Source organism: Sturnus vulgaris, chromosome 2, assembly GCF_052056855.1.
Source record: "Sturnus vulgaris isolate bStuVul1 chromosome 2, bStuVul1.hap1, whole genome shotgun sequence".
Classification (NCBI taxonomy): Eukaryota; Metazoa; Chordata; class Aves; order Passeriformes; family Sturnidae; genus Sturnus; species Sturnus vulgaris.
In genome coordinates, this window is record NC_142244.1 from 56,148,596 (window position 1) to 56,175,742 (window position 27,147).

Consider the following 27,147-nt stretch of genomic DNA (forward strand, 5'->3'; position numbering starts at 1 on the left):
TTGTTTGCTTGCTTTGTTCATAATTTATTTTGAGCTTGCCATAGTAGTATTATTGTCATCATATTTACACTTAAAAATTTTAATAAAGCAAAGGATGACTATGGAAAGGATGCATAATTCAACAGTTCTCTCCCTGCTTTTTACAGGTAACATGCTGCGGGTAACATTTCTGTGAGGACTAAAATCTGATCACCTGTTTTCCTTGCCCTCCCTGTAAGCATGCCTTTTGTACTAATTTCCTGCAAATATTTGTACATTGTTTTCTTGATATAAATATTTACAGTAAGAAAATATCAAAGTCTTGAATGATGAAAATGCCTCCTCAAGTTTAAATTCATTCAGGGATTCAGCATCAATTGTTTGCATTTTTATGCAACCAGCTAAAAACCCCCTACCATATGAGTTATTTGAGCAACAATGACAAATCAACACAGTTCACTGATTACTATCAGAAAAATGATGAAAACTGCTCACAGCTTGAGCTTTGTGCTTTCTAGATGGGAAATGATTCACTAATCAGGGCAGATGGTTGAGAGTGCTGGACAGTGGATGCTTCAGTATCTAACAGTCTACCAGTACACAGTCCACAAGATGGGAAATGTCAGTGGCACTCATCATGTATAATGCACAAAACATGACTGCTTTACACAATAAAATCTATTGGCTATTCCTGCGCCACACCTTAACTCACACGTTCTTTCCCAGGGTACTTTGTGTGCCTTGTACACACATACATACAAAAAATAATTCTATGAAAGCACTTTTCAGTAATTAGAAAGGAATATCTTCCCACAAGCCAGACCTGGGGTATTATCCCCTCCTGCTGTGTGTGGAGGTAACGTGATTCCTGCACTTTCTTCCACCAGAAGCCAACTGATCCTGCAGATCCTCTCCCACGCATGCCACTCCTGCAGGGCTGCAATGAGTCACTCAGATCACCAGCTTCTCAATGCTCAGAGTACTTGTTTCATCTTCTTCATTTGAGCCAAAATACCCAGGGAGGTCGATCATCTGCTGCTCTGCCTCAGTTAAGCCAAAAGTAGAATTGTCATAAAAGGCAAACTCGGGGTCCAAGGGGAAGCTCTGGCACTTGTCCCTTCGATGCTGGGCAGGGCTGATGCTTAGGCCTCTCTGGGAAATATCTTTGCCATTTGGGCCTGTTTCTTTCCGCCACACACCTTTGGGGTTAGGTGAAGGGCCCCTCTTACTTCGGCTGGGCTCAGGCCTCTCAGCTGCCTTCTCCTGGCCAGCAGGCTGGCGGTCTGTGATCAGGTCCAGCTTCCTCACTGGGGGACCCGCCCTGTGGTGCGGCTTTGTGCCATGGCCCTGTGGTTCACACCCCAGCACAGTGCTGTGGGGCTGATCCAGCTTTTCACAAGTTGGATTAGCGTTTCTTGATTTCGGCCGTGCCCTGTCCTCCAGACCCTGGTCCCACGTCCTGGTCCTGGAGTTGTAGAGAGGAGTCTGTCGAGGTGTGAGAGTGGACATGCTTCTCTCTCTGAAAGGCCTGGCCTTTTTAGTTTCATGGAAACTGGCTGTTCTTCTGAACTGTGAGTTTCTGTGACAGCCCCTCTCAGGCAAATCCACTCTGTTATCCTGGTGCTTGGAATGACCTCTTCTTACCAAGGTTTGGGTAGGGCTCATTGCAGGATTGGCCTGTGAGAATGGAAAATCCAGCCTAGGGTGAGAGCCTTCTCCCAGGAATTTGGGTTGACTGGCTGGCTGGTCCAGAAACGGAGATTTGATCCGAAATTTGTTTGCTGCCACCTCTTCTTGGTTTTCCCCACTCATGGGAAGCATCGTGGTGGCACCAAGAACTGTGTCCGTGAGAGGATTCTGAGAGACATGGTACACCTTAGTGGTCTCTGTCAGGCCTTTCTTCTTCATCTCTTTCAGCTGCTGCTGTGCCAGGCGGTAGCTGAAAATTGGAGGGATTATTTTTTGGGCATTTGGCTGAAAGTTTTCACTTCCAGAGGCATCATCTTCTTGGGCAAACTGGAGGCTTCGCCTGTAGGTTAGGGGAATGTTAACAGGGGCATCCCCTCCTTCAGCAAAGCTGTCCCGTTGCTTGTTGCCTTGGCAGATGTTCTCCTCGTCGGAGTTTTTCCGGAAACCAGGGGAATGGACGGAGTTTCGTCGGACAGTGGTGCTGCATTTCTGAGCTCTGCAGAGCTTCCTCCAGAGGGTGATAAGAACAGTGGCAAAGATGATGAACAAGCACAGCGAGATACCTGTGATAGTAACTATATTATTTGCTTTCTGGTCCTCTCCTGGCTGAACAGAAGGTGGGGTGGGAGGCTGGACAGCTGTAAGAAAGAGCACACACATCTGTCAGAGTTGCACTGGCAGCAACATTTTGGTATTTGAGGCTGGATACTTTACTACCAAGGAAAAGAAGCCATTAATACAGTATAGGAAGTTGTCTGCCATTAGAATTTGCTCATTGGAGATGACTTACTACTTGATGACTTCAAACTGGCACAAACATCTACTTACTTTAAACCAAGGCTCCCACAAACCTTTTAAATATAATAATTGTTTTTCCCTCCTCTGCCATTTCCATAAGGTATTCCTAAATACCTGTAAAATGGAGGAACTCTGTTTGCCTTTCGTTATGAAGAACATTTAGATTCCTTGTGAAAAGTTATATAAAGGGGGTAAAAATAATTCAACCCAGGCTAGTACTTCAGTTATCACTTTAAAACTATTTTTAGGAGAGCCCAAGTGTGTGTGAGAATTGAAATGAGTTTGAAGAGAGAGGCAGCACCAGGAGAGGCAATGTAACTTTTCAAAGCAGTCCTTTGAGGATGCTTCTACCACTGTCTGGTGCCACAGTCCCAAAAGACAAAACCTTCCCATGCCACAGCAAACTTTCCAAGTGCCATTGCTCTTTCTCCAGCATTCTACTATTGATACCTTTCTGTTGTGAACTGGAGATGGGACTTCAAACAGGGAAGAATACCCTGCAAACCTTTCTTCACTGACAGGATAATTAGCCACTGGGACAGGTGCCCTAGGGAAGTTATCATGGCCAAAATTCACAGACTATCTGGACAATGCTCTCAGTCATACGGTTTAGCTCTAGTAGTCCTGGGGGAGCAGGGAGTTGGACTCAATGATTCTTATGGGCCACTTCCAATTTGAGATATTCTATGATTCTAACCTGTAACGTGACAATCTCAGAACTATCCACAGCCTTGTTTAAACCTCTCACTTGCCCATTCCACCCCATTACAGACGGCTGAACCAATGACAAATTGGTAATTCTTTTTTTGAATGAGGTCTCAAGCATTTCAGGTGTAATCTTGAGCAGAATACAGCATGGTTGAAAGTGGATTAATTGGTCCAGTATCTAATTTTAGTATCTGCCCAAATTCTTCTGGTCAGACATCAGCTCCATAAAGCCATGAAGACTGTGTTGGAGAACAAGGCTGATTAGTAGCAGTTGACAAGAGCTGGCCATGAAGTTGTGAGCTCAAATGAAACCACTGAACAACCCTGCCCTAGTCTCCAGTTTTATCCAGAACCCAAAGCCTTCCATCAGACTGACAGTCAACTGTAAAACTTGGCAGGTGCTCCTGCCTTCACCACAGTGACTGTCCAAGAATAGGAAATGTGACTACAGAATAACAAGAACTGGACACCATGTACTTCCCATAATTCAGAAGAACACACATTCAAGAGCAAGTTGGTAGTGCAGCTGTTAGGTGGGCAGGATGCACAAATGCACTGATGAACACAGGCCAGAAGGTCTTGGGCTGCTACAGAACAGATGTGCAGGATGCTGGGCTGGAAAGGAGATCCACTTCCCTGTTTCAGGGCTACCTAACAATCCCAAGTCCTCTAAAAATCCTGCCATTGGATTTACTTTGATCTTTGTGTCACTCTGACAGCTTGAATCCAGCTTAAAGCAAGACCACTGACTGCTGAATCTTGTAGGAGGATCTCTAAAACTTGCACTCAGTCCAATGCCCCTGTGCCAGAGCCTGGAGCACTGCTGTTCTGGACGTCTGAGCAGGGAGTGAACAAGCTGACCTCAGGGAAACAGGCAGGGCCACTGTTCAATACCACTGCAGCAAAGCAATTCATTCATTTCTCATCCTTCTCTCAGTCATGTTTGCTTATGGATATTTTCCAAATACTCCATTCTCTATTTGTAATGCACGCTGTGCTGCATTGTTTGCGGTACACAGTGAACAGCAAGGAACTGTGAGCTTCCAAACAGGATGGGGTCCCTATGGTTCGCTTCTCCCTGCACCTCTTTGGCCCCTGCACCACTTGCTGGCCTTGCTCATTCAGCCATTTGCTCCATCTGCTGGACTAGTGACTGCAGAGTTATGCTGGACACAGAACCTGTCTTATTCCGAAAGCTGCAGACAGCCGGAGTGGGAAAGGTGAGGATAACACTCCCAGCTTGAGATCAGGCAGTGGATGAACATTGTAAAGTCACAGTGTCAAATCACTTCTTGAGCAAGCTGAGATTCAATGGGATGAAATCATGCATGTGATTCTGTAAAGGAAGCTGCCCCATGTGGGAGCAGGAGGATTAGAAACCACGTGCAAGACAGAAGCGAGGTATTTCCTCCAGATCCCACAGCAATGGCTGCAGATGCAGGCCTGCTTTGCATCTGTATTCTCTACGTATTAACCCTGCTTATTAACCCAGAGACCTCACTGGAATCCAGGGATTGTTCAGGCTTGCTGAGTCCAACCAGAGTGCCACAGGTGTGTGCAGTGTATGCACAGGATGGCTAGAAATCATCATACACCTTTTACAACTGCACACCTGCATAGGAGGAGTGAGCCCTCTGAGAAGCACCAGAGGCCTGTCACCTCCATGCATGCAAAGCAAGGTCCATACACAAATCGTGTTTCCAGCACATGCTCTGCATGCAGGGAACCCCCTCCAGTAATCTCCCTGCACCAGGACGGCTCTCTGAGCTCCAGAGGTGTGAAACTGGCTAGCAAGGAGCCAAACTAAATTATATACTTACAGACATACCTCTCCATCAGATAGTCAGAAGGCATGGGATACAGCTCAACAGCAGCTTTGGAAAAACACTAACAACCCCCTACTGCGTTTTGGTGGTGGCATTACTGCCTACAGCAGCCTCAGAGAGTCTGGAATAGAGAAGACAACTAGAGCAGGGCTCGTTTAAGGTGGGAGCCCAAAGCATCTAAGTTGTTCCTCTCTGCTTTCACTCACAGCTTTACTAAATAAGCAACATGGCCGCATTTTCAAGTCATTAAAAACATTAGACCTATTAAAATATTCCCAGTGCTTCATGAACACTGACAACACACCATACCTGGCTTGATGGAATATAATTTTTAGTATTTTCCATTCACCCAAACTTTTGTTAAATACAACCCATTTCCTGCTGTGTTTCACAACACATTTCAGTCCTGCCTGTATACTTCTGAGGCCTTCATCCTTAAGACACATTGAAGCTGGTTGATTCAAACCAACACTTCCATAAAAAACATAGTTCTCCCCTCTTTCTGCTCCAGCTGCACATTCTCTCCCCCTGCTGTCCTTTCCTTTTCAGTGGCACAAGCACCACAGTGGCCATGTGCTAAACAACTCCCCATTTTTTAGCTGCCTCCATTCCAGTTCTACACATTGTACCTTTGCAAGCAGAAAGAAGTGTCCACAAGCAGCCAAAGCAAGGAATAAGGCATTGGTCACTTTGTAATAGCTTAAAATATCTGTTAAATTATAGTCTGAGATCCTAGGAGCCTACACAGTTCCTGGGCATCTTTCCTTCCCCATCTCTGCCCCCTGTGGCACCTGTGGGACATAAAGACACTGGAGCTTGTGTATCAGCTTTCTGGTCTCTGTAGTCCCTTGGCATCAGCACACTCTTCAGCATGGAGTTTGCAAGAAGCAAAAGTTTTGCACAGACTGAGCACCAGTAGCCTGCTAAAAGAGGGCACTTCTCATGACCCTCAACAGTGGCTGTCAGGTGCTGGCACAGCCTCATCCCGCCTCACTGGGGACCATGTGGCTGTTGTAATCCACTTATAATCTTATAGAAGGCTCAGGTCTCTTGTATCTGCACCCACTTGCCACCTGCCAGCAGTGGCCAGTTGTTACCAATAGGCAAGGGTTTATAAAGGCTCTGTAACAGCCAGCCTGCCCTGCCACAGGCCAGCAGCAGTGGCAGGCTGGAGCAGAGGGAGACCTGGCACTGCCATCTCAAAAAACTCACAGAATGGCAACCTCACACCACAGGTCCCAGCTGGAACCAGCACCCCTTTTTAACTGACTTTAACTTTTTAAGAGCTTTCCACTATTAAAGACTCCACTATTGGAGTCTCTGACTTTCACTACTGAACATGTTCTGATAGCCCCAAGATTTCTCTTTCAGGACTTCTCCATTCCCGGACCATCCTGGAGATTTTAAACTGCTTCCACTGCACCCACAGCATTCAGAGATACTATGCCTTGGAGTCTTATCTCCAGTGTCTCACAATCAAATGCACAGAGGCTCCTGCCCTACTCCATCAACCACAGGAGTGTGACAGCCCCCCAGATCAGTATGACTGAAAGAGAGTCACTTTGCTTTTGCCAGTGCAGTCACACGACCAGGGGAATAGGACAGCAGAGCTACATACACACACACTCCTCCAGCGAGCACAGGGAAGTCTCCCTTGGCGATCCAGCACAGCCTGGTTTTGCCGGCGAGGAGGTGAGGCACTCTCGGAAGCGCTCCCGGATGCCGTCCCCACAGGTGACACTGCACGGGCTCCACGGCTGCCACCGGCTCCACGTTTCTACAAATACACAAGATCACAGCAATGAGGAACGTGTCTGTGTCCTTACCTTTAAAGACATAGCCATTTGTCTTCTTTTTGAGAAAAACAGCAATAAATAAGCAAACAATGCAAACAGCAAGACCAAAAAAGCAAGCAGCATGCAGGGACGAGCCAAAGCTTCCACTTGTTGTTTTCCTGTTTTCACCCCAGTGTCAGCCTGCAACACAGTGGTCAGTCAACTGGCAGGCAGGCTCTGCCTGGAACAACAGCAAAAGGAAATGAATCCACAGATCTGTGAAGTGGACTGGTAATTTATATATTCATCCAATTCCTGCCTGACAAACAGTGCATTTACAGCAGGATAACTTGATTGAATGAAGTACAGTTACTGCTGATTTATATGACTGTGACAGGATGATAAGCCTACAAAGCCTAATGAAATGGCAACATCACTTTACTCTTTATTTTCTTCTCAGCACACAAGCATGTTATTGAATCATTCATCTGACAACTTACAGGTCTTTATTGTTTTATTGCTTATGGTTAGGCAATTAACTCAGGATGAAATTTTGCACGTTCATTTATTTATTTTAAGTGGAGGCAGACTCAGGTTCTAACACTATCATTTTTTAAAGTGTAATAAAATCCTTTTTCTTAGACAACATCCTCATCCAGTGATCTCCACATTCGAGCTTTACAGCACTGAGAACCCTGCCCCTATCTGACAGCTGTGACACTGAGGCAGGGCCACAACTTTAAATTCCAAACTAATGCATGAGTTCAGGTGCAAGCTTTAAAAATAAAAGCTCTGGGGATGCTCCTATAAGTCAGTTGACTTTGACAGAAAGAAGAACAATAGACTACTTAACTTCATTTCATTGCTCACAGAAAAAGTAGAAAAACTGCTAAATAAATTATCTAAAAATTTTATTAATAATAAATTAATATTATTAAACTTTGCTCTTTTAGATAATTTATGGTGTTGCTACTGTCAACACAAGCCATGATTTTTAATTTTATTACTGCTGCCAGCATGCCCCAAGTCCTTAATCAAGTTATGATGTTAAAGCACTAGAGAGTGTTGTATGACTGAAAATGGCTTTATGATTTCATGTTTTATTGATTGCTGTATTGTTCCTAGTGTGTTATTATTTTAAATGTCTCTAGCAAGAATAAATACAGCCGTGTTTCAAAAAACATGAAATTGTAACTGCTTTGGGCCCTTTCCTATACACTTTTGTGAGCATGTCAGCATTAATCTGAGCAGCCTAAGAGGACCAGTGGGGCTGCCCTCCTGGTGCAGGTTCCCACATGCACTGCAGGATGGGGCCCCACAGTTTGAGCTGACACTTGTGCTGCCAGCCACAGCTGCAGAGCGTGTGTGGGCACACACTCACACACATTTGTGTGCCTGCATGCCCCAGGACATCTGCCTGGCCTAACGCAGAGGAGAGATAGGCATGACAAGACACCCTGGTGCTGCTGAGGCTCTAAGCCCACACAACATCAAGCGACCACCCTGGCTGTTTGTCATCGACTCCACCACAATAGTGCAACATCCCAGGCTGTATTTCACTTTGTGCTCTTTGTGCACCTCTCAGCTTTCACTCCACTGTCTCTGGAGCTGGTGATGAGCCCAAAGGCAGGCTGAGCCTTCAGACTCCTGCTTCAGTTTGCAGCCATGTCAGTTCCCAGTGAAGTGCAAAATGAAGCAAGTGTATGGTGTCAAGGAATCAGAGGATGCCAAGAAGCAGGTAACTGAGGAAGTTCGTTGGGATAAGGAGTCCCACAAAGGTACAGACTATGGACAGCTTGCAAAATCACGTCAGTTAGCGAGCAAAGCTATTACTGAAGGCGGGAAGAAAAAATGTTCATAATCAATAGTCAGTCAAGGCTCATTGATGCCTTCTCAAAAAGACTTCATGGTATCATATATATCATAGGATCTCACAACAGTTTTCTTCATATGAGAATCATGAAGGACTCCAGCAGTGTCCCTCGCACTGGCTGAGGGGCTAGTTGAAGGACCTATCTCCTTGTACACCTAGAGACTCTGTGTGAGTAGCTTGGTGAACTCCTGTCATAATTTCCAGTGCATGAGCTAACTTGTTTCCCTCTCCCCACATTTCCTGCGCATTTAAACTTCTGTTAATTAAAGTCAGATGCAGAGCCAGGCTCAGAAAGGTTCTAGTTGCCTTCAGTGCTAACACTGGTGATAGCAGAGGGTGCTCAACAGTCTCCACATTGATGCCTGTGGGTTTCAGCATACAAGAACATTTAGGAGGAGTAATTTTCCAACACTGACGTCAAACCTAAGATGTGCCCATTGCTCCAGGACACTTTTCATTGACTTGGACTTTGGCTAAAGGTATAGAGTTCCTTAGCAAAAACACTTGGCATCCATAGCTTTGGGGCTAAGAAATATGCCTCAAACAGTAGGAGAGCAAGAAATGTTCCAGCTCCCATGAAAGATGGGAGAGTTAAACTCCTGCATCTTGCTTTGCAATCCCCTGTAATTGCCAGAATGTAAAAGAAAATGAAGCATAGTTTATTCTTCCCCAAGGAAATGAAATTATTAACCTCCATTTAAGACAAACAGATTTAAAGTGCCAGGGGAAAAACCAGAAGGTATGCACTGCAAACTAGCTCTAATAAGCGTGAGGTTTCTTCACACACAATTGAGGAATCAATTATCAACGTGAAAACATCTAACTGATGAGTTATTTTGAAATAGCTGACAGTTGGTAGATCTGCCAACATGAAAGATAAATGCAATTAACTGTGTTAATTATTGCTTTGCATAAATTCTCCCCTCAGATTTTCATGTTCACAAGATTTTGTGCACACAGTGCTGTCCATCAGTACAGTCAGTACGGGACACTCAGCATCATCCTTCCAGCCTGACACACACAACAGTCCTGAACACTTCAACCAGGCAGTGGTGTGGGACAAAAATCACTGATTACTGACAGATTCATGTAAATAGCTACGCTAGACAAGGAGACTGCAGGATATTTTTGGAAACTGAGATCAGTTTTTAGGTCCTGAGAATGTATTTACATATATTGTATTGGTGTTTAGACAAGACCTTGGAAAACAACCTCTCAACCTTCCATGAAAATGCACTGAAATGGTGGCATGTTTCAACAGGTTACTAATTTGGACAATGAAAGGACAAGAATCCCTTTAAAGAAAGAAATCCTACACTCAGGGAATATTAGATTCTTTTCCCCACAAACAGGCATTGTTAAGAAATGGGGAGGCACAGCCTATTTTTTTCCAGAAGCTGAGTCTGTAAGTGACTAAAACCTGATTTATTCCTAATGTGTGGAGATGAAGCATTTACTAACACAGGAAAAGTGGATGGGGTACAAACTAGCCCTGGCATACCCAGATCCTCTGCATATGCCTGTTTCTACATAAACATCCAACCCAGGTGTTCTCTACATTCAGGCAACAGAGCTAATTGGTTCCCAGACTTTCCTACCAACAAGCAGATCTGGTTCACAGTCTTACTCAGGAAGCAAAACTTTGACAGAAATTGTACATCCCTGCCTGACCTCTAGATGCTCCATTTACTCCTCTCCTCCTTTACTGACCACTTCTCTTTTTAGAAGGTCTTCCCACACCTTACTCTTTCCCTTTTCAGGCAACGGCTCCATTTCTTATGCCCTGCCAACATCCCAATATTTTTTTTTTTGACAGCTAGCAAAAATCAGATTAACAAAATTCATTTGTACTGTAGGCAGCTGCAAGAGACTTCACTGTAAGTCACACTGAAGTTGAAATTCGTCTCTAGAGTGTAACTAAGAACTGGCAAAGAAAGTTAATTAGCACCAGAAATATATTAAAAAAATGTGCCTTTTCCTATGCTTTAGCACTACTGATTAATATTATCAGTCTTGTCCTGAATGTTTCAAGCAGGATACAGGCTACAACACAGAACAACCTTCTAAGGAGAGGAGAAGTCTCACTGCTGGGGACACTTAAATCCCAGATGAGAAAAGCACAGGATTAAGCATGGAAAAGAATGAGCCTGTAATGCATCTGCTGCTGTATAAAATGATCTAACAGAGTCTCCTACCTCAGACATCCCAATAATCCAGTCAAACACTGGGGAAAAAATGAGCTGCATATTCCTCTGTCAAACAGTGAAGAGTCAACCAAGATGAATGAAGTGACACATCTCACTGGTAATTTTTTTACAGATTCTCCAGTGAAAGTCTACAGAAAACTGCACAAGTGCTGTCTCACAATTAACAGATGTATTCCCCACCTTTAATAGATATATTCACAGTCTTGGATAGCGTAAGTTTTTTGTGACACTTTTTCTGAAGCTGACGGCCTGGGCTCAAAGAGCTGCTGACCTGGCCCACTCAGGGTCACTAGGAGATTTCTCCTTCCTACTCCAAACACAAGTCAGATTCCTGTTCCAAAAAGCTGTACTAAACTTGGCCTGAATGAGAAGTAAAGAGCAGGACTGACAAAGTATCAGGAATATAACTCATATCTGATTTATGGAAAATAGATGTGGCAAAATCACCTTTTATCTCATCATCTGTGGTTTGGATGAAGATCATTTTAATGATTTAGGAACTTTGATCTTTCACAAAACATCTCTGCTTCGTAACAATAGAGCATATGCTAAATGAAGTAAGAACTGGCTGAGTGACAGATTGGATATGCAACTGTCAACAGAAAACCATCACTGAATGAGAATGCACTTGGAGAGATTCCAAGGGGATTAGTATAAGGCTCAGTGCTTCCCTAGTTGCCATGAAAATAAATATAAACCATTATTGAGAAAATATGTCACTCCTGTAATGACATACACAGATAGTGCAGTTGTATGGAGCAACATAAGGTACTTGCTAAGTTAGGATAATTAAAGAAAAATAGATCCTAAATCAGCAAAGCGAAAAATATAGGAAGAAAGAATGAAAATTGCACCTGCAGGATGGCAGACACTATATTGAAACAGTTCAAGAAGAGTTTACAGGGCAAAAGTTATGGAAAATTGCATAATGCAATCAGTGGAATGAAAGCAGAGGTAGGGCTTGGGGTAGGGAGAGTGCTATTGATCAAGCAGCATCACTGAGAAGGATGTCTGAATGCAGCATACAAAGCTGGTACCCTGGTTGTCAAATAAACATGAGTGTTTATCATCACAGAAAGGGAGCCAAACAGCATCAGTAAATTAATCAAATCCTGAAGAAAATGCCTTCCAATTAAAGACTCAATCTTTTCAGTTTGTTAAAAAGAACACTGAGAAAATCTGGTAGAAGTGAGATGACCTGGATGTGCAAATGTCTTTGTAAGGAAAAGACAGTACATAGGAAACAGCTATCAGAAAGCAACAGAGTAAAAGTCAGTCACCAGAGGATGAAGCTAGATTAGCTTTAGTTACGAAACACACAAAGTTTCCCTTTTCAAAAGAATAAATAAATCAGAGCATAGTCTTGAGAAAAATTACCAGAAAAGTCTGTTTTGTGGTGTCTTCAGCAGAATACTGGATAGCTCTCTGGAGGGTAAATGGCAGTCAGATGCAAAGACTAGCTATAGGGCTCAACTGAATGAAAAATGATGGCCCTCACTGCACAGGAGGCCAGACTCGAGATTTACCACCTCTCCTTGCCTTAAACTTCAGGAAGTCCAAAGCAGAAATTAGGAGACTTGAAGAGAGGCACCTGTTCTGCAGCAGTCGCATGTTTTACACAAACAGCTATCGGGGTCTGTCATAAGCAAGGCACCTCCCAGTGCTCTGCAGCAGGGTGAGGGGGCTCAGGGGAGCTCCTTCCGAAGGAGCCAGGATGCTGAAGGCCATCACAGGCAGCGCAGGTTTGCTCTGTCTGTCGTGGCTTCAGGCTGATGTGCCCCTCCCAGAACACCCTGCTCCTTTCAAACGATGCCTGCAGGCTTTGAAGTCTCACAGATACAGGCACAAAGTCAGATGTGCTGCAGTCTAATTAATTTCAGGTTGACATTTTATTTACGACTACATGGTGTGGCTTCGCTTTCATCGGCTTTGTAGATGCGACACTCTTAACTTGGCAGCTATTGACCTAACTCTGCTCTTCAAGAGGCATAGCCTGGTTCTTTTGAATGTGGTTGTAAGGACGGGGCTACTGAGGAACCCAGTGAAACAGAGCAGACTGCAGGGAACCATTGCTTAATGTAAATCTCATCAATTAAAACAGTTAAATATTGGGCACAGAATCATATCTATATCATATGCTATGATTTATCTGTTAAGGTAATTATCAAGATCGTATCAGTGTAACATACCACCCAGGTACAGATGAAAAACTAGAATTCTCTCTTCCTTTTTCCTTGAGAATTACCTCCATTCTTTTTTAGACAGACTTTCTTATGCCAAAGAGAGGGAGTGCCAACAGAGAATGCAGATGGGAAGTTAAGTTGAAGAGAACTACATACTGGGTTTGGCATGTGTTGAAAGTAGAGGTCTTTTTTACTACAGAGAGTTAATTAAATAGCTAACAGTTTTAGAATTTCTGAAATAGCAAAAAGACCACATGATGCTAGGAACCTCATTAAGGTAGCCTGCGTCTGAGACTCTGTGCTCTGGAGCATGTCCTACACTCCTGGTTTCCTCACGGTCCCTCTCAGATACCTGTCCAGCAGTTTTTTGGCTAGAGTACCTGCACTTTCTTTTCAGGGGAACCAAAGTGGGAAGGTGAGGAAAATGATGCACATCTTAAACCTTTCAATCCAAACTCTCTGAAGCATGCAGTTGGAAAAGACTAATTCCTTACCTATAGACACAAGCATGCTTCAAATGAGAACACTGACCTTCCAGGGTGTAGGCAATGCAACCTAACCCAATCCCAATTCCCTCGTGCACATATGGCCCATCTCTCTCTCTGGCTGCCTTCCACAAATGAGTGATGAGAAGGGTATTTGGCTCATCTGCTTCCTCTGCCATGAAACTGTTTGCAGACTGTCAAACCATGGACTGCCACTTCTAAAGCTGTAGCTGCATAACATATACATGGTTTTGACTTCTGCCAACTAGCACTCTCTCAGACCATGCCTGATCATGGTCCAAAGTTCCCAGTTGGCAGATTATCCTATTCTAATTTTTCGTACAAGGAAAGGTTTGGCTATATGAATATGACCCATGATCTGCCAGAAAGCCTCATGGGTCAGAAAATGCACCCTGGTCTTCTAAGCAGCAGACACATGAAACGTTGCTTAAAAACCCGCCAGCTGTCCAAGTGACACAGCTGTGCCTTTCACTCTAGCCAAATCCTGACTCATCCCACCAGAGTTTGTGCATCTAACAGGTAGGGCTTTAAACCTCTACACCAAATGGGTAAAGACACCCATGTGAGGATTCAGCCCCTATATGTTCAACACCCATGAATCACCCATGCAAGATGCCTCTCAACTAAAAAGCTACACAACTACTTAATGTTGGGTCCCTGGTTTTTAGACACTTAAATGCAGGTAAGACTAATCCTACCTTTAGAGTCTCCAGTGGGCCAGATATACTGCAGTAGCTTTTTACCTCACTGAGAGGGACATATTTCATTTTCAGCCTGACTAGATAGGTGCATCATTCAGAATGCCTTAAGAGGTTTTAGTTGGTACCCAGCATTGATTTAATGCAGACTTAAGCAGTGGCGTTTGTTAACAAATGTCATTGTGTATTTCAGTACATAACAGTCTATCTTGTTCCCATTCGCATATGACATTACAACTATTTTGTCTAGTGCAGGAGACCCAAAATCATTACCCATGCTGGCTGGGAAGAGTGCTGATTTTGGCTAAAAAGGAAAAACATCAGTACAAACCCATATGCCTTTGGATCAGCATACACTCCTTAACTCTTGCTGGAAAATAGCTTCGGTTTGAGAAATTGAGGAGGTCAAAGCAGTATTTGTTCTTCCCCACATCAAACAAACTACAGTTAAATTCTGTCCTGTTGTCTCCTGCATGAAGGATGTTTTCATACAGCCAAGTTGTTCTTTGACTTGGATGCTTGAGAGCCTCTTTATAAACAACAATTTTTCCACTGATAGAAGTGCACGGTGGAGAGATTACGAAGACCTGAACCAAAGTTTTGCATGTAGGTTCTGCCGCCACAACCAGTCTGTATCCAAATTTGTGGAGGAGATCTACAGGTCCTATGGAGGCAATGATGGAATGTGTTTCTAACGACTTCAGCAACACAGTGATGTATATTTCTTGACCAATGGGTGGGCAATCAAACTCTACCCACTGGGACCTAGACAGGGGGATTTCTTTGCTAGTTCTAATGCCCAGAGTCTCATCAGAGCTTACTCTTCTGAATTCATAAAGGGTGCTGGTGAATATCACATCCAGTGAAATCACAGTCTTGTTCATGGCACATAACTGCTCATTTGTAAAAAGTCCAACCTGAAGGGAGCTCCCAAGCACCTCTGAACTCCTGTTCAAATCAATGTGAAATACAGGCCATTCCACATGGAGGGTCGACATGCTGCTTCTGCTCCATTGGGCAGCACTGCTGTTGTCACTGGGAGAGACCATTCTGAACAAGAAATCACCAGCACTCTTGAAATGGAAACACTCAAACACCACCGTCCCCTGGGACTGATTTGCTGGAAGCAGTTTTCTTGCAATTATCTCACTTGTGCTGGCATCTAGTAAAAGGATGGACACAGGCTCTGCTGTCACATTACCACCACTGTAGTACTGATATTCCACAGACACTGTGTCATTGCTGAAGGCTACATGATCCGGGTGCTCCAATAGGAGATACTCCACTTCACCAAGAACTGAAAGGAAAAGTTCCACAACAGTATTAAGAAACAGACAAGTGATCATTTCTATGGAAGAAAACAAGTATTTTAAAAATGGATATTAAAAGTGGCTCTCAATCTTTTTCAAGTGAACCAGATCACAAAAAAAAAAAAAGGTCCTAGGTACAGCAGTTAGAGCTCAACAGCTCTGTCTGTGCAGGGGTGCGATTTGGAGCACCTCAAAGTCCACTGCAGTAACATGTTCAGGAAGGTAAAAAGCAGTATTTTAAAGCGAACCACAAACCACCCAAAAGATTAACAGAAAACTTAATTTATCAGAATAGATTCTCAAACTTTCCAACTTCTTTCACTTATAGATTCTTAAACTCCACTTCTCAGAGGCCAGCTGTTTTTCAGCTTCAGCCGTAATTTAGCAAAAAAGGACAGTAGTTTCTTTTACAGACAGATGAAAAATATCTCCCAAGTTAAATAGAATAGGAAGTCTGCATGATGCTTTTTGAAGCCTTTTCTCTTGCTCTGTCTTATGAATCTTTCATTTTGCTCATTTGCATCGCAGACATTTGAGTGAAAGAGCCGAAAATAACAGTGATGGTGACTGCAGCACTTTTCTTGTCTCAGATGTGGTGGAACATGTCTAAATGACATCATTTCATTATAAATGGCGCAGTCTTTTCAAATTCACTTCTTGCATGACCATGTTTGTGCAAGTTGCCAAATTATCCTGAGACAAGCTCTAACTAGTGATGCTATCTAAAGCAATAAATTGGGAAGATCACATTTCCGTTCTTAGCTCAGCTACTTTCTCTCTGTTGTTTGAACCTTAAGGATTTCAGACACAGAAAGGTTATCTGAAAAATGGGAACTGCATACATCTATTCTAGATACAGAATGTGCTGTGAGACATCTTTATTTAATTAATTGTCTGGGGAAAGGCTTCTGAGTCTTGGATGGAAGGTGCCACAGAGGTGTAAACTTCAGTTAAAGCAGTCCTTTCATAAGTAGTATCAACTAACAATACTTTGACTTGTTAAATCTGTTACACATGTCTTAAGATTACCTCAAAGAAAGCTTTGCTGGAAAAACACTGCAACTGCCAAGGCAAGCACTCAGCAGTCAGGAGTAGCAGGACTCATCTCACATAATATTAGACGCCTACTATTCTAAGCTTCAATTTGAGTTAGTCACCTTGGATTCACTTTCTTCTCAGCAGGAAAAATTTTCAGGAAGAAATTCATCTGACTGGGTACAGACATTTACATCTGGGTGGGGTGCAGTGTGCATTATAAAAAAAAGAGCCTATTACTAGCCACCAGCTATAACATGTCCTTAAAATAACCAGCTCCAACCACACACATAAAGTCCGAGGAAAGGTAGCATGCACAGCCTAACACATATAAATCATACATATACTCTTACATATATATACTATAACTCAAGTCTTTCATTTGCATTTCCATGAGACACTGCTTCATTTGGCAGATGGACAGTGCTCATTACCAGATGGTTCTTTTGTTATTCTTCTTTTGGTGGTCCTATGTATTATTGACTGCACACCATCCAAAATCCATCCTGATAACACAGAATTATTCATTTCCCCCATGGATTCTTCTATTGTGCTCTTAATGTAGTGTATTAGTGCATTAGAAATATTAATGACTTTATCCTTTTAATATCCCTGAAATATGAGAGGAGGTCACTATTCTTGTTTAGTGCGTTAGGAACCAAGGCACAGGCATGAAGGTAAAAACTGTCAAGTATCAACTAATTGTGGTGCCCCGTGAAAGCAAGGACCTGATTTTAAGTACAATGTTCCTTCAGAATTCAAAGCAGGATCCCATTCATAGCAGCTGTGGCGAGCACACGGCACTGCAGCAAACCTGATCTCAACTTGGACATCCAGAGAGTAAGAGACAGACCCTAAACACCTATGAAATATGTCTCTGGCCAGCAACACACTCTCCTTGCGCTTCATGTTTTAGCTCTGTCACATGTGCCTGCCCGTATTTTACAGTCCTGTTTCTCCCAGCATCTACCTTCAGTATCTCTTGGGTACTAGCCTAACTCCATTATTGTTACCACACTTCTTCAAACTCCTGCCCTCATCTCTTTACCTTATAGCTCTTTTACCTTCTGCTATTCCTTGGGCCTGCGATTAACTCTGGCACATTCCAAGCTTCCTTGCTCAATGCCAGAATTCCATCAGGGAGCACAGGACAATCAACTCTTCTGTCCAATAATGTTGGGGAATCCTTGCCCTGAGCTGGAGCATGCACAGTGTTGTATGGAGCTGGCAAGAAGAGCCAGTGCAAGTTGGGGCACTCTTGACCCTTCTGAGAATCTCATCTCAAAGTCATCTGCAAGGATTTAGATCTGGACTAGATCTAGGTAACTCTTTATAAGGGCAGCAGAAAGCATGTCCCAGGCCACTGTGAGCACTCTAACAAAGGTGAAGTTCCCACAGCTGTGTTAGAGTTTCCTAGTGAAATGGCTGCGAGTTGCTGGGGTTTTGTTTCTTTGATAGTGGTCAAAATGATGCATTTCTCTATATGGGAATCAGCTAGATTCAATGTCACTGAAACATTAAAGGAAAAGGAGATCAGACCATGGCAAAAATCCAGCATGAAAAATTCCAATTTTAAGCTTTAAATATATAACAAAAACATTCAAGCGATAGTAATGAAAAGCACTGATGTTTGTACCTACTGCTTTCTTGTCCTTACTCTCTTTTACAACTGTCTTGACCTTCTTGCAGTGTTTTTTATTTGGAATGGCTGAGACGAGGAGTAAGACCACGCTGTATGTTGGGAGGAAGGGCAGGAGGGAGGGCAGAGGACTGCTCTGGAGCAGTCCATCAACCCTAAGTGCAGATCATTCAGGAAGTGAGGAAAGTGAGCTGTTACAGCACTGCAGAGCTCTGGCTGGTGCACCCCAGTTCACAGCATCCTTTCCCCAAGTTTGGTAAACAAGAACTTTACACTTTAGGACAGCCCACATAGCAATTTTTCACAATGCTCTGAAAGACACCAGTCAGAAGGCGCCAGCTTCCACTGCAAGCTCTTTTAGTTGCCCTCCAGCTTACTATGTGCCCATAATTTTGCTATGTGCTAAAGCTTAGTTCCAATCGTTTGGACAGCCAGTCAGGGCCATCTTTGAATGCATTTGTATCATTTTCATTGTCATTACAATGGTCTCCCATTGAAAGAAGTCTGGTTGTCCAGACCAACAACCAACCAGAGGAGTCTTTGTAAGAATTCACACTTTAAAAGATTAAAAGAAAAGTCCTTGTTTTCACAGAAGAGCAAGAAGAATTACCTGAGGGTGCTATTCAGACAGTTATTTATTTTTAAGTGTTTTTAAGCCAACTTGGGTTGTGCTGTTAGCTTGTCAGCTATCAGTAATACAGAGCTATGTAGAACAAAAACATCAGTAAAACTTCTAAGAAATGAGAATACAGTTTAATTGGACACTAGGGCTTTTTATAACATTTCAGTAATTTTCCAGAGCATACTGGATCACTTTAAAAATAGTGAGACAACTATATAAGTGAAATAGTTATCTAAAATCTATATACATAGTAATATTCAAAGATACATATATGCAGAATTGTTTGGAAGCAGTTTTCTGAATTGTGGGATGCCCTTTAACTGGAAATAAGGTGAAAGTTGATGCACCTAAAGTTTGCAGCAGAGATTTAGCTCATTAACTGCACCTCGTAATTACTTGCTGTGCCACGCTCTATAAAGTTCATGAATAATAGCTTTTACCTCTGAGTCAATAGTTGTGAATGTCTACAGGATCGGCTCACCAAGAATCAGTGGATATTGTAATCATTCATCTCATGCCTTGGCTTCAGTGTATTTAATACTTACCTTCACTGTGTTACCCACTCAGTGCAGTGTTTCTACCTGGACTGTGTAGCTGTCTTATTAAAACAAGATATGGTACTAAAAGCCATAGACAACATGCTTTACTTCTACTAGAATCAAATTCACCTAAAAGATGCAATTCTAGGTTCTCTACATCTTTGCTCTGCAGCAGAGATGGAGGACACACGGAGGAATGGGTAGCATATTTACGATTCATTCATTACTTATAATCAGATTTTTCTCACTTATGCAAGGACAGCAAACTGCATCTGTTTTTGTCCGTTTCTCTCTTTTGTAAGACATCTTCGGCTGTTTGATGCAAGAACTACCTGCTACAGCTCATTCCGTAAGTGGGGATTAACCGCTTCTTTTTCCATGTTTTCCACGTTGTACTTACTCCTGCAGTGCACAGCTTAATCCTTCAGCATAGTTTGACAACGTACTGCAGCTGTCAGAACAACACCGGCTTTTAAACTAGGAATGAAACTTTCTAAAATATATTAATTGCTTAGGAATAAAGAGTCCCATTTTCAGAATTTCTAATTCCCTCTGCAATAAGAAAGTAATTTGCCAACTTACTTCCTTACTTAGTACATTTTTGGAAAGGGTAAGACACCATACATATGATGCTCCTCAGCTTGTAGACATCTTGCAGGTTTCTGACTTGAACTTAGGATGTATAACTTCCCCCTTTGACGGCTGCTGGTGAGAAGGAGGTGCTTTTTTATTCTACACATCTTACCTGCAGATGTCTAAGAGCTGCTTTCAGTATGTATAGATTTCTACATGGACTACTCAAACAAGACTGATTGTCTATGACTACCTGCCTAATTTTATGTGACTAAGATTGAATGAGTATGAACATCATCCCGTGGCTTCATATACTATCAGAACACCTCTGCTGTACTCAAAAGTTTTCTGGGTGGCAGCTTAGATCCTTCAGATGGGGTCTCACTCAGCCATAGGACGTTGGCTCTACAGTAAATGCTTACATATGAGCCAACCACCCAGGTTCCTTTCCTAGTAATGGAGAGAAACAGGTAGTTCCATGCAGATTTCCACCTATCCTACTGTGGATACCTAAACCAGGCCTATCTTCCATGATGTCCATTAAATATTATGAAATGTACATTTTACAAGAGAGCAGAGTTCCAGTTACTGCTTCTAGCATAGCCAGTCCCTTGATCCTCATGGAAATTTGTTCATTTATCTCATTTATTTCTCTGAGCAAATCTGCATCAGGAAAGGGTTCTAACACTAAAGGGGCAGTTCATGCACGTTGCATTTTCCACCTAACTATTGCACATGATCCAGACTAAATTCTGTGCCTATCAGTGGTGGCTTCTGTAGCATTTCATTTCCACAGATCACCTGGAAACATCACCATTCAAAACTACCTCATGAATGCACATCACAGTTTTTTCTTGACAGCTCTAATACTCACCATAGTCACAGAGCACTACTAACAATAGATTTGAAAAATCTTTCAACATCTGTTTCATTCTGACCAGTGAGATCCTGGGTCCTTTTACTCCTCATGTCCTTTTTCAGTTCCAAAGTGACAGCACGTTTTCCAAGAACACCTAAAAGTTAAAAAATTACAGCTGTGTCAACTTTGCTTCATAAAACACAAGAAGAAAGACCTACCATTAATAAGTAAAAATAAAAATTAATAAACTATTAATTTACATTTCTCTCATTTACCTAGCAATTACTAACACTGCATCAATGCATCTGAGTAAGCACAGCTACAACTCACTGTACAATAATTTTCCATCCTGAAATGCAACTCCGGAGCCAGAACAACAAAGGCAGATAGCAACAATTTTATCTTTGCACTGCAGGAACTGCTGCTGTGGATATATTATGACTAAGGTTCACAATAACAAAATAATGAGTATTTTATACAAAATACTACTCCGAGCTCAGCACATACCGATATTGGAGATTTATTGCTGGTACACAATTCACATTGTTTGTCAGCTGCTTTCAAGCAGGAAAGCAGCTCAACAACAAACTACTTTTATGGTCATCGAACTCCTCTGTTATTCAGGTCTAGGATTCTTACCAGATTTATAAAAGATCTATTACTGCTTTTAATGTCATTCCGACTGATCAGATGGAAAAGGTGCTAACTTCCACTTTTTCCTCCATAATTTTTCAAGTTTACATTCACTACAGCCTTTGCTAAGCCAATAGAAATAGATTTCTTTTGGCAAGTTTCACAATTTTATATCCATGTGGTTTAAACTAGCCTTATGAGTCTCGTAACAATTAGATAAAATAGATTGGAAGCACAATGATAGCAGCAAAACCAAAAAGTTTTCCTCAGAAACGTAAGTAGGAGGGAATCTAAAAAAAAAATTCTACTTAGAGACCACTTCAAAATAGAAGAATTGCTCTCCTATGTTTCACAGGAGCACCTGTAGGTCAGTGTCACTGTGCTTACCATCACATAAACATGCAAGAAAGGTCTTGATCGATTAAGTTTACAACCTAATTTTACGAGAGAAATCTGGCACTGGAGCAGGCAGAAGTTAGGAATGAGCAAAACTGTGGAGGATAATGGTAAAACATGGGAACCAAGTACGGCAAAGATCATGTAAGTCTTTAGGAATCACAAATAAGATATTTCAACAATTACACTGCTTGGCTTGTTGAACTAAGAGGCAGCAGACGTGTTACTTGAAAGCTTTTTGAACTGCTCTCTGTGCCAAGTGGCTGGAGAGAATAATTTCTAAGAAGAGACTAGCAGCACAGCCTTGCTCAGTAAAAGCCCATTACAATAATAGCTGCACATATCTGAAAGGAATAATCATCATCTGGCCCAGGAACTTGACAGGGCTCCAGAAAACATTAGATAGGGACAGTGATACTGCCACCACCCTCAATTTCACTTGATACGCTGTAAATTACAGGAAGGCAAACCTTGTGCCTCAGGAGAGGGGCGGCTGCTGACGGAGGGCGGCGGGGAGCCAGCCTGCCTCCAGGGACAGCCGCTCCCGAACTCCCCCGGCTGCCAGCAGCAGGCGCAGCATCACAGCAGGAGCATCATTCCTTGCTTGTAGCGTTATTGATCACTAATCAGTTAATCAAAACAAAGAATCAAAGTAGTCCCAAGAAGAAAAAGCAGGTTTTGTTTAAAATTATAATTGTGATAGATGTCTTGGCCGCTAGCGTTAACTGCTCAAAGAAAACAGAAGATATGTGGCACTGCTGTAAACTGCCCTGGAATAAAGTGGGAGAAAATTGATCACTGTGCCACTACTGTGATGGATGACTTTAACGGGTCCTTTCCATTCCTAGCTTTCCTAGCTGTAGAGTCTTCAAATGGCTTTTACAAATACTTTTTTCAGAAAGTCACACATTGATGGATGAAATTCAAATAATTCTAATCTCAGTCTAATGAGCGACACACTGCACAGAGGAAATGAAGTTATGGAAAGGAGACTAAATGCTCAGGAAAAAAGAAAAAAGCCTGTGTAGGAGAGCACTCTTGAGGTAGTTGCCTTATATCTTAATTTGCACATCAGCCCAACCAAGGGAAAAAGCAGCGAGGTTCATGAAACAGGGTGCCAGCGGGAGGCACAGGGACCAGACCTGACTTCTGCTCCTATTCCTGCCACTGCCAGACATAATGTCAGCAAACTGCAGCATTAATCTGCTCCCCTCCTTTCCAATCTATCTTTCACACTCTGTATTTATAGCAAAGACTTTTCAGGACAGAGACTCTTTCTAACCAAGCCTATGGATGGAGCCCAGTGCCAGAGAGCCCATGGGTGTTTCGGTAACACCAATCATTCGTCACACCAAAACCTCCTTCCCTCTCAACCTTCCTCCTGCATTATCTTGGCTCACTTGGGAAAAGATTCCGGCATGCAGTGCGGGTAACACCCAGGCTAGAACTGGAGTATTTGAAACTGTACCAAAACTAACTTCCAATTAGTGAGATCAGGTACCTCTGGAAGCCTAGCCCGGGGCTACTTCACCCTCCGCACGCCTCTGCAGCAACTGGATTGCAGCAGGAGCCCTCCCACCTCACACACAGGCAGCTGCTACCGGCTGCAGTACAGCCCTACCTTTGAACAAAGCTCCAATTAAAGTGCTCCATGAAGCCCTCCCTGAGCTTTTGCACCTTTGCTAGCTGAATTCCAACAGCACCTCTAAATGCAAGGATTGCCAGCTCATTTCTGGTGTAGTAGTGGCCCCGTACTCCTCTCTTTCTGCACAGGTTTGTTCCTCTCCCCTCCTTCACTTTTCCTTCATCTTGCCTCATCTCAGTTTCGGACAGGCCTTACACTGACCTCTAGGTACAGTTCAGAATTTTCCCCTCTCCTCTCTATCTTCTCGAAGTCAATTTCTTTCTAGATTTCTTCTCATTTTTAGGCCTTCTTCCAAATTCTCTCTATATTTGCCCCCTGCTCTAATATTTTTCCTTTTTTCACACTCATAAAATCTTGCTTTTTGAAGTACATTTAAATGGTTTCTACTCTATTCAGATCTTCTACCTCAAGTTCATTAACTTAATGAGATAAAAATTATGGAACGGAGAAAGCTATCAGACTTCAAATAATTGGCTTTTTAAATTTATTGCTCTCGTGGACAAGCATGAACTGAGGCTCTATTGTGCGGAATGCAGCAGAAGCACAGCAACATAAAAAGATGCTTTCTTCTTCCAAGAGACACTGTAATGGGCTGATTGGAAGTGGAAGACTTCCTCTCCAAAGGGAATTTAAAATGACAGATGAGGAGGGCATAAGCCATAAAGCGCTTCGGAAGCAAAGACCAAGAGGCTTGTGTGCAACGCAAATGACACGGGAAAACTTTGAGTCCCCGCTCTGCAGCAGATTTCCTGTGCTATCTTGGTCACATCTCTTAGTTTTCCTGTGGCATAGCTCTCCACTGGAGAGCGTATCTCACTATCTGCTATGAGGGCTACAAGAATAAATCCTCATCAGCTGGGAGGTTTGCAGGCACCACAGTGTCACAAACCATGTAAGAGCTGGATGTGAAATTTGAAATTGTATTTACAATATTTTTTGCAAATAAGTTACAGAATAGGCTACAAGACTGCCTATTAGAATCATATATATTAATCTATTTTTTAAAGTCCCTATTTCCCTACATCATTAAAACCATAAAGTATATTGGGATTTGGTTTTACAAAAAACTCTAAAATAAACCAAACTAACCAAACCAACAAAAAACTCCAAGCCAACTGGATTCATGACTCCTAGTATTTTTGCAGCAGTATCCAAGGCTGCAGCGCAGACACGACATTTCAGACACCAGCCACCTCTTCTGAGAGCTGTCACCTGCTTATTTAGCAGTTATCACCTTCACCAACTGCAACAGCAGAGCATTCAGTGCCTACTCCCCCTTCATTAGGGAGATGAGAGGCAAATAAACCACGTAGCTAAGAAAGGGCCATCAGGAATTAATCAGACACTCCATGACCAAGCATGGAGCTTAATGAGAACACAAATCCATGGCACTCAAAATGTCTGTGCTCTGGAGCCTCATTCATGCAAAGGAAATGCCACAGATGGATCCCATATTTTGTCTACCCATAAGTACCCTCAGTCCTCTTCCTCTTTGCAAATCCCCACCAAGAGCTGAGCCCTCCCCTGCCCTAGCTCCCACCCTCCTTCGGTAACAGGCCTGTTCTTGCCTATCTCTCGTCTGAGCACAGCCCTGCTCTCTCCTTGTCCCACCAACCCCACAGCTGCAGGTGAAGCCATGGCACAGAACCCCCCTGGCTTAGGGCACACGGTGGGAAAAGGGCGTAGGGAAGGAGTGAGTGTGTGTGGGAGCCGTATGGTGTCAGGCTGAGGAGTGATCCTCTTGGAACCAACCTGCCCCTGCCCCAAGCACTGCCCCAGGCAGCAGCACCTACCCCAGGCACTCTGATGGACCAGCCAGGGTCTGTATACTTACTGGAACTAGGGAGAGAAAAAAAATCCTTTATAGATTTTTCAGTTGTATTTGCAACCCAAAATCTGCATAGTTCTGGCTATGTATGAGAGGCTGATGGCAAAATAGGCTACAGACAGAAAAGCCTGAAAGTCCCTAAATCCTCCCTACATTTCACAAGCAGCACTAACAGCAAAAAGAAATGTGTATCTGCAACATTTCCTCAGATTTAAGGATTTCTTCATATTTTATCTGTATGTTGGAAAAGAGATTAATTATTTTCAACCATCATACGCTTATTGCAATGGGATTAGGCAGCTATTGAAGCGTTACCACCTGCTGGGAATTTCAAAACCTCCCATATAATCTCTCCACTTTGACAGTAAAGAGAGAACACCTCAACTTATGCATCACATTTTATCAAAATCTAATCACTGCTGACCAGCCAGAGTGGTCAGGGCCAAAGATATGCCACTTCTGAGAAGATATTTAGTTTAGCCAGGAAAGTGTCTATGTGATGTCTGCCACAGCAGGGGGCTGGAGCTGACATCCTCAAAGGCATCTTTCATTCTTATTTACACATCCGACAATTTTACATTGCTATCAGATAATGACTTCATTAAAATTATGCATCTAAATTCACTGGGCTGAAACTGACAGCACCAGATCCTCCGTGTGCAAGGAAAAAAAACAACAATTAGCTGGTAAAGCCCATTTTCATTAACATTTAGTGTCAGATCTCACAAAATCCTGGGATTTCTCAGCTCCTTTTGATATTAACACAATTCAAGAACAGGCTGGCCAGCAACATCTGTCCTTTGAAACCGAAGGGCTTACAATAGACAGTATAGGGATGATATTTACTTCGGAAAATGTACAGTGAAAATAACTTTATTAAGCAAAAGGAGATTTGGGAAGGTATTCGAGCAATAATAAATAAAAAATGCAAAGAATTAAATACATTAGATGAGAATTTATGGCATAAAGGAATGAACGCAGTTATCCATTCTTTCCTTTCCCCTTCAGAATCTCTTAAAAAAAAAAATAAAAAATTATACTGTCCACTGTTACTGGAACTGCCCTTTTGGTGGAGTTTATAACGAAGATCATCGTATGGAGAACATACATGGCACAGCTGATACAACAGAAGTTTTTTAGAGAAGCAGGTAGGAAATACCATGAAGTATCAGTATTAAAAAGAGAATTGGGAAGCTTTCTCCTGCGCTTTGCCCTGGGTTTGCCGTGTACTCACACTGTTTCGACCGGTCTAGCGACTGACATGAAGTAGAAATCACCAAACATACTAAAAACCACTAAAATTTTTCCTACCTATTGCGGACTCGGGTGAGGAACCGGGGCAGTCGCTCCCTGTGCCAATGCTCCAGGCACTTCGAGAGCGCTGGAGCACCGGGGCTCCGGGCGGGACGGCCGCTGCCTCCGGGGCAGAGGCGACCGCAGGGAAGAGCTGGGCAGCGGCAAAGCCGGGACCTGCCGGCACACGGGTGCTTTAAAACAGCTCCAGGACCGCGCGTCACGGCGGTCACGGCGATCACGACGCGATCCCGCGGCTCCGCTCGCTCCGACCGACGGCTCTCCCAGCCTGTGCCCGCCGACTCCGCGCCCACAGCCACCCCCGGGCCAGCCCGGGCTCCTCACGGTCCCACCCCTCGGCACCCAGCGACCCGCCCGCGCCCTGGCACCCCCGGGCTCGCCTCCCTCTCCGCCCGCCCCGCGCTCACCTCCACGCCGCGGGCGGAGCTGCCGGCGGGTCGGGGATACAGCGCGGTCCTTCCCGTGGAGGAGACGGCGCCGGCGCTGCCCGGGGCGGCGGGCGGGCGCTCACT

General features: G+C 43.3%; 1 protein-coding gene across 2 annotated transcripts; it reads right to left on the reverse strand.

The window, feature by feature from the left end:
* On the reverse strand, nucleotides 1-27,147 carry THSD1 (thrombospondin type 1 domain containing 1). Of its 2 annotated transcripts, none has more exons than XM_088159614.1 (5): nucleotides 27,043-27,147; nucleotides 20,835-20,973; nucleotides 14,574-15,539; nucleotides 6,619-6,777; nucleotides 1-2,306 (listed from the first exon to the last, which is right to left on the reverse strand). In XM_088159614.1, exons 2-5 carry the CDS (start codon nucleotides 20,890-20,892, stop codon nucleotides 931-933), a joined length of 2,559 nt encoding a protein of 852 aa, XP_088015740.1. In that variant the 5' UTR covers nucleotides 20,893-20,973; nucleotides 27,043-27,147; the 3' UTR covers nucleotides 1-930. The 2 variants fall into 2 exon arrangements, with proteins under 2 accessions (XP_088015740.1, XP_014724356.2); XM_014868870.2 differs by lacking the exon at nucleotides 27,043-27,147 and adding an exon at nucleotides 26,633-26,786.